General features: G+C 38.4%; 1 protein-coding gene across 1 annotated transcript in view; it reads left to right on the top strand.

The window, feature by feature from the left end:
• LOC141145971 (transmembrane channel-like protein 2) overlaps positions 1–11,944 on the top strand; it is a 257,035-nt gene extending 245,091 nt beyond the window's left edge. Inside the window, exons 15-18 of the mRNA XM_073632759.1 lie at positions 295–420; positions 6,445–6,523; positions 6,850–6,973; positions 9,777–11,944. Of these exons, the coding sequence (XP_073488860.1) occupies positions 295–420; positions 6,445–6,523; positions 6,850–6,973; positions 9,777–9,982 (535 nt within the window). The 3' untranslated portion in view covers positions 9,983–11,944. The remainder of the gene's footprint in view (positions 1–294; positions 421–6,444; positions 6,524–6,849; positions 6,974–9,776) is intronic.
• Positions 11,945–12,195: the final 251 nt, after the last annotated feature.

The following is a 12,195-nucleotide window of genomic DNA, read 5'->3' as shown; positions in this document are numbered from 1 at the left end:
TTCCAAAGCTATATAAAAATGGCTAGAGTAGAGGTACAGTTCCCAAAATGGATAGCCCATGGAAGGTACTGTATATCTACTTTTACAAAGGGTACAGCAGCTCTAAGAGACTTGGCTCCAGTTTAACAAAAGGCATTGTATTTTTACTGAGCTGTACTTTTCCAACAGTTCATATAAATATATACAGTATATATATTACATTTCGAACATAACACTATAGATTTTTCTTGATTTAAATCGGTGAGCAGAAACTGAATGTGGTGTTTGTTCATATTGATTTGTTTGTGATTTCAGTGGAAAAAAGAGAATGTTTGATGTAATTCAAGAAACAATGGAGAATGACTTTCCTCCTTTTGTTGCCAAAATTCTCAGTTCAATAGCAAATCCTGGACTAATCATCCCAGCTATTCTTCTTATGATGTAAGGATGTATTTTTCTCCCATTTTTCTTCCAAATGTTTTTAAAGCAAATCTGAGTTTTAAAAAGCCTAGTCCCCCAGCAGTACATACTTAATTTTTCTTAACTCTGACATTGCACCATTCAGTAGCTAAAGGTGCAGGTGTTACTTCCAGGTACTGAGGAGCATGTGGACAACTCCACATGTGACAGCACTGGTGCCTGATGATTGTCTGTGCTCTGTCATACAGGGATGGAGCAGCATGGCCACTATCAATCAATGCAAGCCTCAACCACTTGGGAGAAATATCACTAGGAATGTCCCACTCCCCAAACATGTAAGCTCCAGTATATCTAAAGACAAAGGCTGCTTTACACAATGCACAACTTTACTGAACTTCTTCCATCTGGCGCATTTTTCCCAAACAGAGTTTAAAGCTGAAGTCCAGTTACAATTGTTAGTTTCTCATTGCAAAATCATCACCTTACCTTAAGAGAATCTGCAATCTGTTCAATGGCAGCCTCAGATGTCTTTTCAAATCCTCTTTCTCCATGAACGGGGTGACCGATTCAGTAAACTTTGTAGTCCTTTCGGGCCTGCGCTGACACCCATACATCAACATTTAGGTAATTGGTGAATAAGGCCTGCCATATCCCCTCTGACCTTCCTGACCAGAGTGTGGGCGGTGACAATGCAGCACAGAGCTTCCACTGTGCTGCACAGAGCAACCATCACATTTATAAAATTCCCTGAGAATCACAGGAATTATAATGCTGTAAGGCATATCTAGAACAGGGGAAATATGACAACGAACACCCCAGAAAGCCCACCACCCAGCAGCCTGACATACAGTACCTTGAAAAAGTTTTCGTACCCCTTGAAATTTTCCACATTTTGTCATGTTGCAACCAAAAACGTAAATGTTTTTTTTTTAGGGATTTCAGGTGATAGACCAACACAAAGTAGCACATAATTATGAAGTGGAAGAAGAATGATAAATGATTTTCAGAATTTTTTACAAATAAATATGTGAAAAGTGTGACGTGCATTTGTGATCAGCCCCCTTTAATCTGATACCGCTAACTAAAATCTAGTGGAACCAATTGCCTTTAGAAGTCACCTAATTAGTAAATAGAGTCTACCTGTGTGTAATTTAATCTCAGTATAAATACTACACATGTGCACAGCCAAAAAATTCGTTCATTTTCATTTTCGTTTCATTAGTTTATTTTTTTTTTTCATTTTTCAGGTCACTCGTTACGATCGCAATTCGTAAATTCTTTCATTCATACATTCGTACATTCGTAAATTTGTACATTCGTTCATTCATTCATTCGTACATTCGTGAATTCGTACATTCGCACATTCGTAAATTCGAAATTTGAAAATCCAAAAACCCGAAAATTCGAAAATCTGAAATAGTAACTAACTATTAAATTATAGGTATTGTAATTTCCTTTCAAATTTGGCTGTCAGTGAACGTAACAAATACGAATTTATCCGAAGTTACGCATTATCCGAAATAACGAATGCTGCATCTAAACAAATGGAACAGAACAGATGAATAATAAACAATAATAATAAAAAGTTTTTATTATTATTATTGTTATTTATTATTATTAATTCATTATGTTCCATTCGTTTGGATACGGCATTCGTTATTTCGGATCATTCGTAACCTTCGGATAAATTTGTATGTGTTACGTTCACTAACAGCCAAATTTGAAAGGAAACTACAATACCTATAATTTAATAGTTACTAGTAATAGTAGTTAAGTTATTATTAGTTAATTTTTATTTCAGATTTCCAAATTTCACTAATTTACTAATGTAGGAAAGTATGAATTTACGAATTTACAAATTTTTCGAATTTACGAATATTCGGAAAAAATTGTTAAACGGGTTTTCGTTAATTCGGATATGTCCGAATTAACGAATTTGTCGAAATTTATTAAAAAACGAATTTGGAACAAAATGAATTGCACATGCCTAATAAATACAGCTGCTCCGTGAAGCCCTCAGAGGTTTGTTAGAGAACCTTAGTGAACAACCAGCATCATGAAGGCCAAGGAACACACCAGGTCAGGGATAAAGTTGTGGAGAAGTGTAAAGCAGGTTAAGGTTATAAAAAAATATCCCAAGCTTTGAACATCTCACGGAGCACTGTTCAATCCATCATTCTAAAATGGAAAGAGTATGGCACAACTGCAAACCTACCAAGACATGGCCGTCCACCTAAACTGACAGGCCGGGTAAGGAGAGCATTACTCAGAGAAGCACCCAAGAGGCCCATGGCAACTCTGGAGGAGATGCAGAGATCCACAGCTCAGGTGGGAGAATCTGTCCACAGGACAACTTTTAGTCCTGCACTCCACAAATCTGGCCTTTATGGAAGAGTGGCAAGAAGAAAGCCATTGTTGAAAGAAAGCCATAAAAATTCCTGTTTGCAGCAAACATGTGGAAGAAGGTGTCCTGTCAGATGAGAACAAAATTCTACTTTTTTGTCTTAAAATCACAACGCTATGTGTGGCAGAAAACTAACACTGCACATCTCTCTGAGCACACCATCCCTATTGTGAAACATGGTGGTGGCAGCATCATGTTGTTGGGATACTTTTCTTCAGCAGGGACAGGGAACCCGTTAGTCTACAAAAGACTTGAGACTGGGGTGGAGGTTCACTTTCCAGCAGGACAATGGCCCTAAACATACAGCCAGAGCTACAATGCAATGGCTTAGATCAAAGCATATTAATGTGTTAGAATGGCCCAGCCAAAGTACAGACCTAAATCCAATTGAGAATCTGTGGCAAAACTTGAAAATTGCTGTTCACAGACACTCTCCATCCAATCATACAGAGCTTGAGCTATTTTGCAAAGAAGAATGGGCAAACATTGCACTCTCTAGATGTGCAAAGCTGGTAGAGACATCCCCAAAAAGACATGCAGCTGTAGTTGTAGTGAAAGGGAGTTCTACAAAGTATTGACTCAGGGAGGCTGAATACAAATGCACGCCACACTTTTCACATGGTTATTTGTAAAAAAAAAAATTGAAAACCATTTATCATTTTCCCTCCACTTCACAGTTATTTCCCACTTTGTGTTGGTATATCACATAAAATCCCAATAAAATACATTTACATTTTTTGTTGTTACATGACAAAATGTGGAAAATGTCAAGGGGTATGAATACTTTTTCAAGGCACTGTATATGGACCTAACTGTATCATATATATATATATATATATATATATATATATATATATATATATATATATATATATATATATATATATATATATCATATTTGCATGTTTTAACCTTTTTTTTTACATTTCTTCAGTTACTTCCTGGTTCCAGGACTAGGGACTAGACAATTTACTTCATACATCCCAGGAGTTTTCAGGAGGGGAGGATGAGTTTTCTCAGCTAAGCACACCCTTCTGCCTGCATGCCTGAGCTAAGGCATAATGGATACTGGGACTCCGGGAAGTAAATGCTACATGAGTCATTTACCCTTACTAAAGATGGCCACAGCCAGAAATGCTAGGGGGGGTATCAAAGAGATTTCTCAGAAAATAAGGCATGCAGACAAATAACGGATGAGTGAGTTTGCTTTGAATATTAAAAATGAATTAAATAGCATTTTTCGTTTGTGGAGCTCAGATGCAGTGTAATTTTGCTTTAAGGGACGCAAGGCAGAAGGGGTTCTGAGAAGCATGGATTACACTAACATCTACAAGAGAGTTTAACACTGACAGCCAGACAGTATAACCCCTCCCACTCACATCATGCTTCAGTTTTGTGCAAAAGCAATAGTTGAAGTGAACATAAGATAGAGCGGTAGGAGTAGGACCCGTGTCTCCAAGAAAATGATTTTACAGTAAGTTGAAAATCCTGTTTCCTTAATCATTAATTAAGGGACATAGGACAGAAGGAAATCTGAGATGTGTGGGAAGTCCAAAAGTGATCCAACTGACAGGTGAGCAAAACAGCAAAGAAATGCTAACAATCCACAAGGCAACTAAGTAAATCCGGGCTGCTTGCAGTTCTAGGAGTTGCCTAAAGGACTATACAGTTGAAGCTTACATCAGTGGAGGCCCGAGCATCCACCTGGTTATAGAATGTGTGAATAGGACGATCTGGGAGAACCAACAGAGAGTCTACCAGAAGACTGATGAGATCCAAGCATCACATCCACGAGGACCAATTAGGTGCTAAGAGAAACACTATAATTCCCTCCATCGTAATTCTGCAGACAAGACAAGGAAGGAGCGTCAAAGGTGGAAAGTGTAGATCAAGTTGAACTTACCTAACTGAATCACCACAGTGTCCATGGCCATGACCAGTGAATTCCTGGATTTAGAAACAAACTTGATCAGGAAAACTGAAAAATTTAGTATTCTTGGCTCTGCAGTATCAAAAGAAATTATTAAAGAAAAAAGTCTTGATAAAAATGGAGAAAATTGCCTAGTGAAATAGGTTTGCTTCTCTCTAAGGAAAGAAGATGTCTACTCTCCTAAGACATGAGCAAAAAACTGAAACATGATGGGAATGGGGGGAGTTATCCAGATGGACACTTTTTTGTTTGCAAATGTCCAATTCTCATGTAGATGGCATTACAACCTATATGTCTCAGAATTATATTGCCATGTTTCCCCCTGTTTTCGGCACAATGGCCTAATCACTCTTTTGGAACTATTTGAATATTATGATTAAAATATTTCAAATCCTGAATATAACTATTCAAGCACACATCTAGATCTATTATGTCAATCTGATATGGAATTGTACTTTTTGAATTGGTGTACACTATGTAAAAATGTGGTGATCATTTCTTAAAGTAGTTGTAAAGGCTAAAGGTTTTTTACCTTCATGCATTCTATGCATGAAAGTAAAAAACCTTCAGTGTGCAGCTCCTCCCTCAGCCCCCCTAATACTTACCTAAGCCCAATCTCGATCCAGCGATGTGCAGGAGACCTGAGGCTCTCCTGGGTTTCTCCCTTCTGATTGGCTGAGATGCAGCAGCAGGAGCCATTGGCTCTGGCTGCTGTCGATCACAGTGAGTGAGGTGGGAGCGGGGGGGATGCTGAGCCACGCTCTCTTTGTTTTATGGGCCCAGAAAGCTGGCTTGGGAGTGAGCATGCAAGAGTGCCCCCACAGCAAGCAGCTTGCAATCAGGGCACTCGGCAAGGGGGAGAGGCCCAGAGTGCTGGCAGGGAGACCTGAGAAGAGGAGGATCAGGGCTGCTTTGTGCAAAACCGCTGCACAGAGCTGGTAAGTACGACCTGTTTGTTATTTTTTTTGTAATAAAAAAATAATCATTTACAATCACTTTAAACTCCATACTAAAATATCCTATTTAAAAAAATAATCCATGCAGAAGACTATAGAAGGAACTTGACAGGACTTGACAGGAATATGGGAAATTCTCATTTCTTCCAAAAATTTCATCAAAAATTGGGAGAGTCCAATTCTCCTGTAGATGGCAGTATAACCCATAAATCTCAAAATTCCTTCTGCCTTGTGTCCCTTAAAGAGGTTGTCCCCTCCTTGTGCAAGTTGTACTTATAGGTAAGCCTATAATAAGGCTTACCTATAGGTACTGTAAATATTTATTGTTTACTGCGCCGATGATGTCATCGATGCATGTGCTCTGAAGGAATGGCCGCCCATGCTGTTTCTTCACGTGGCTCTGGCCAGTCACAGAGCCAGAGTCCGCAGGCCCCGGAAGGAAGATGGGTGAAGATGGATGCGGCCTGCGGCGGGGACAACGTGGGCTTCATTTGCAGGTAAGTGTCACATAATGTGCTAGTATGCAATGCATGCTAGCACATTATGCCTTTACTTTGCAGGGAAGAAGAAATGAAGAAAAACCCACCAGGGTTTACTTCATCTTTAATAAAAGATTAAGACAATACTGTTAAAAAAGCTGTTCACATTTCCAGAAGTGGACATGCACATCAGCCACTAAAAATCCATATTAAAGCTCAAATATTTTATGTATTGTGATGTTAAAATATCTCCATTTCAACTTTTTTTTCTTCCAGATTAGCAATTTATTACCTCAATGCTGTTTCCAAAGCTTATCAGCAAGCAAACATAGATCTTAAGAAGAAAATGCAGATGGTAAGTGCAGACATCATAAAATGTGACATATTTATTTATTTTCAACAAACAGAATGAGGACCATTTGGAAAGGCCAAAGAAGTCTGCATTCAATGTTTTTCTCCTATTTAGTAATTAGTCAAGCAGTTGTTATTTTATGGTACATTACACAAGGTCTGCCAAAGTCAATTATGTTTAAATATTTAGCATGTGCCTCATTTAGATGTAATAGATTTTCCCATGGAGTAAGAAAAAGGATACCTTTACTTCTCCTAGCTATAGACTTAGGCTTTAATATTGCTATCTCTTTAATGGCATAGTTTACTAACTTTATTTTCTTTACAAAGCAAAGAGAAGAGGAAAAGAATAAACGGAATAATAACACCCAGGTTAATTCAATTATGAGGGACCTGGAAGAATTACTTCCTCCTAGTGCAAGGAATGCACTTAGGCTCCAGACTACTGGAACAGGTATGAAAGCAGTAAAACCATGAGAAAATCTATCCCTAAAAATGATCCAGAGGAAACTATTACTTTACTGTACAGAGCAGCCTGATGGAAGATATAAAAAGTTACCCTTTCCATTTGTATTGCAGCCAAAGCATAAAAGAGAATGTACAGTGGCGTTTTCATTTTTTATTTTTATTTAATATGGTCAGAACTAAGTTCTCATATTTACCAGTCAATCCTGCAGTCTAAAAAATATAACACAAAACAAGCCTCAAAGCAGGTGGCTAGCACTGCTGTGCTAGCCACTTAGCAAACCCAAAATACTCTGGCAATGATTTGTCATTGATTAAAAATTTGTTAAATCAAAGACTGTATATATAAAAGTAAAGAAAAAGGATATCATATAATTTAAAAATGAAGGAAAGGAAAAAGTACACAGTGGCTTTTGAGGCTAGATCATATTGTTATCTTGAATAACATACATTTAAAAATCATCAGATATTTGACAAATTTTACAGAAGGCGTGCTTCTTGAGCAAGTTTGAAACAATTTATAGTGGGAAAATTGCTAGTTAGGTCAGCTTGCCTTCAGCATCACCTTTCTGTACTGTAGAGATTACCCACTAGATTACAGTTGCTTTTCCCTATCCCCATTTCTAAATACCTTATGTTTCTTGTCTTGTCTGTTTTTTTCCTTTAATGATTGTTAGGGGATGTTAGAAATTGGAAATATTGATCTATTGTGGTAACTCCAGCTGTTTATATGCTATCTACCTGTTCTCACGGGGTGGTCTACCCTATTTGTGTGACGTCTTCTTATTATATCCTTGTATGGCCAATGGCTTTCACCATAACATTTTTGGGAAAAAAACAAACAATGTGTGTACATACTGTAGCAGTAGATAGACACGTGCACACTGAAATATTTTTTTTTTTTTATTTTGTTTTCATCCGAAAAATAAATTTAGTTACTCCCGAAATTCGTTTTTATTTATTTTGTTTCGTTAAAAAATGCATTAGTCCGAAAATCCGAAATAATTAAGGTCGAATCTGTCATTGAAGGCTTATGGTGTCTGACGAATGTTCTAAGAAGATTCAATGGAGCAGCTAAACTGTACGACGATGTAATCGTACATTTCCGGTGGAATGTTCCTCCTACAAGCTATAGTAGAATTCTAATGTTGTATGATACTAGTAATAATTATATTCAACCAACATTAGAATTCTATAGCCTATGGGCGGAGCATTTGACCATAAATGTACGCTCATGGCGACTGCTTAGTCGAATCTTTATGTCGAATCTTTTCTCGCTATTTCGAATAATCTTGGACTAATAGAGTTAGGTTAGGCACATTCAACCTTTTTTGCTATTGTCTCTATAATGTTAAATCTTTTCTCTCTATGTAGAATAATCTTGAACTAATAGAGCTAAAGTTAGGCACATTCGACCACAGGATCGATGAACACAGATCGCTAGTGTCAGTGTCATGTCGAATCTCCTATCTATATCGAACTGTTGTCACAACGAAAATAAAAATAAAGCATTTGTTTATGTCGGATCTTTCGGTTTTCGGATTTTGCAAGTTCATTATTGGTTGTTACACCGATAACTAAAATACCCAAAATTCGGACGAAAATGCATTCGGACGAATACGAATGCACATGTCTAGCAGTAGACACTTATCTTTACAAGCCTCCGAAGTTAGCATGGAATTGTGAAGCAAGAACAAATTACTGGTATGCAACTTATGTTAATTAATGGTTTGAGAGCAAGTTGACATTCTTATAAGGTGAGACTCGTATCACAACAAGTTTGAATAATCTCTTTATGTCTGCTAGTAGTCAAAGGTGAAACTGAGCACTTTCTTTTTTGTAAGAACAGACTATTAGTATATCAAATATTAAATGCAGTTCAATCACTTCTGCAGCAAAATGGGGTATTTTATTCAGTCTGTTCTGAGAATAGTGAAAGTTACCACAGTACTGTTAACATAGTTTAACATTTTCCATATTCCATTTATAGCTTTCAAATGCAGGTAGTGTCAGCTTTCTTCTTGTACATGGAAGGCCAAAAAAAATGCCTTTATTGAACAAGACGCCAAATATTTTTGGAAAAATATATGTAAAACCCCTTAAACGCACCAGGGCAAAAACTGTAATGCAATGCTCTGTGAGATAATTTTATTGAGACAGTATTTAGAATTATTACGGCACACAACAGCAATCATAGAAAATAATTGTGGTCTTGACTGCTGTTCCCAGAAAAATATAGATGTTCCACTGGGACTTCCTTGATGTTGCTTAGTTCTGACCTCAAGGGTACAGTAAGTAGCCTGACAATTTCTTATATCTCAGGGACTCTGTTGGTGAGATATCTGAGTTTCTGAAACTGAACACCTGCTGTGGCTATGATGATGGGTTTCCAATGCCAGTTCTGGAATCTATGTTATTATATAATAAACTCAAACATGCTGGAAAGGTGTGTGGGAATTCCCAAAACTGTTAAATTGACTGGAACAGAGTCAGGAATTATGGCATAGAGATCCTGCTGTTAGAGTAACCAATAAATAGGAAGCAATTTGCTGACGTTGCCTATCAAGGTCCACCTACAACTAAAATATTACTTTCGGGTGGTCTGCCCTCCTCCCTTCTCCTGCATACTTACCATGTCCTGCAACAGGAGCCACTGTGCTGATTTCAACAAAAGCTTACAGTTCTGATGTACAGTACTAGAAGCAAATGATCCAAAGGTAAAAGTAACAGTAAAAAACCCATATATATATAACATAGTGATATTTACTTAAACCTGTTTTGTTTTATTCCAGAGAGTAACACACAGATGACTTCACAGCCAACCAGTGGTATAACCTCACCAAACAACAATACCCCAGGCTTATCAAGACAAGAAGGTCCAGCAATGCCAACACCCCGTATTGCTGTGACAAGCCCACCGGTGCCAAGACCCATGGGGCCATACATGGGAGGACCACCAAGGTCTCCACATCTACAGAACCCACATCCTAGGCATTAAACCTACTGGGACTTTACAAGAAGTGTTTATTTGTCTTCCAAGTGCATTTTTTGTAAACAAGAGCTTATTTTAGAAATTCAGGTTTATATTCAGATTTTAGAATCTTAAAAAATAATTCAGACTTCACTTATGTCTTTTTATAATGCTCATGTAGCGCTAACCCCCACAGGGGCTTCTGGAAACAGACAGGTTCTCCCCAAATAGAGGACAGAGGCCACCGGTCACCCAAGCACACTGACAAATAAGGCTCAGTCCAGGGGATGTCTTTCTAGATTTATTGTTCAAGAACTTTAACAGGAGAGGGGTTTAAGGTCCTCCGATACTCCAAGACAATCATCAACAGCAATAAGAGAACAAACTTAACCCTAGTCTCTGAATATCAGCTTCTCTGGAGGTAGCTGGGGATGTCAGCACATCTAAAACCCCGCAGCTGTAGACCATAGGGCAATTGTTAGCACTGATTCCCTTTCACTTCAACGCAACTATCAGTCCCCAGTAAGATTTTTACTCAGTGTCCCAGGAGCTGTCTGCCACCCTGTCTCCAAGGCCAAACCAAGGAAAGAACAGGCTGCTCAGGGCTCCTGCACATTTATCACCTCTCCAACCACCTTTTGGATGCCCCCTTCGAGGGATTGCCCTGGGTATGATAAATATTCAGCTGATCATTTGAATCTCCCTCCCTATGCTCTGGAAGCTTCTTCCAGAGGCAGGGGGAAGCAATCGAACTCTCAGCCTTGAAACCAGAGCAAAGCACCACTCCACTGATTACACTGAAGCCAAAAACTAAAATTACCTTTGCTGAACTAAGGGGAAGCTACACTCAAATAACAAATTTACGTAAGACAAAAATGGCTAGACAACTTAACCACTTACAGACCGCCCGCCATCATTATACTTCGGCTGTTTGAAGTGGGATATCATTGTTATGGCAGCAGCTAGCTACCATAACTCCGGTATCCTCTTCTTCAGTGGGCGGTCCGCTTTCAGATAAAAGTGGTCTCTGAAGCTTTCGCCGCAAGATCACTTTTATCGGCGGCGGGAGAGGGGCCCCTCCTGCCGCTCTCCGATGCCCTCCGCCGCTTACCGGAGCTGCTGGCAGCGCCGGAGGCAATTGTGTCCTCTCTCTTGTTAGATATGGAGACGAGTGAGGGGAAGATGGCCCCCACCCGTCTCCATACCATTGCAGGGCAGAAGCAACGTCAAAACGTCACTTCTGCCCATAGCTCTTAAAGCAAACATTTTTTTTAATTAATTTTTTTTTTTAATTGCATTTTAGTGTAAATATGAGATCTAAGGTCTTTTTGACCCCAGATCTCATATTTAAGAGGTCCTGTCATGCTTTTTTTCTATTACAAGGGATGTTTACATTCCTTGTAATAGGAATAAAAGTGACACAATTTTATTTTTTAAAAGAACAGTGTATAATTTAAAAATAAAAGGTAAAATAAATAAGAAAAAAAAAATTTAAACGCACCCCGTCCTGCCGAGCTCGCATACAGAAGCGAATACATACGTGAGTAGCGCCCACATATGAAAATGGTGTTCAAACCACACATGTGAGATATCACTGCGATCGTTAGAGTGAGAGCAATAATTCTAGCCCTAGACCTCCTCTGTAACTCAAAATATGCAACCTGTAGAATTTTTTAAATGTCGCATATGGAGATTTTTAAGGGTAAAAGTTTGTTGCATTCCATGAGCGGGCGCAACTTTGAAGCGTGACATGTTGGGTATCAACTTACTTGGTGTAACATCATCTTTCACAATATAAAAAAAAATGGGCTAACTTTACTGTTGTCTTATTTTTTAATTCAAAAATGTAAATTCTTTCCAAAAAAATGCGCTTATAAGGCCTCTGCGCAAATACGGCGTGACAAAAAGTATTGCAATGACCGCTATTTTATTCTCTAGGGTGTTAGAAAAAAAAATGTAATGTCTGGGGGTTCTAAGTAATTTAATAGCAAAAAACTTAACTTATAAACAACAAGTTTGAAAAATAGGCCCGGTCTTAACTTGGTTAAAGCTGAAATTATGTTTTGTATACCTTGCAGTCTTTCTCTTCTTAAATACAGAACTGCAAATGTGACCAGTTCCTACTGAAGTCTTGCAGTTGATTAGGAACCCTCTACTTGTGTGAAACCATCTGTCAGCCTCTTATGTGACAGGAACAAAAAAGGGGCGAGATGTGAAAGCTATGAATGAAAACAAATATG

This window comes from Aquarana catesbeiana, linkage group LG05 (assembly GCF_042186555.1).
Source record: "Aquarana catesbeiana isolate 2022-GZ linkage group LG05, ASM4218655v1, whole genome shotgun sequence".
Lineage (NCBI taxonomy): Eukaryota > Metazoa > Chordata > Amphibia > Anura > Ranidae > Aquarana > Aquarana catesbeiana.
Note: the sequence above shows the minus strand (reverse complement) of the source record. Positions and strands in the feature narration are given on the sequence as shown.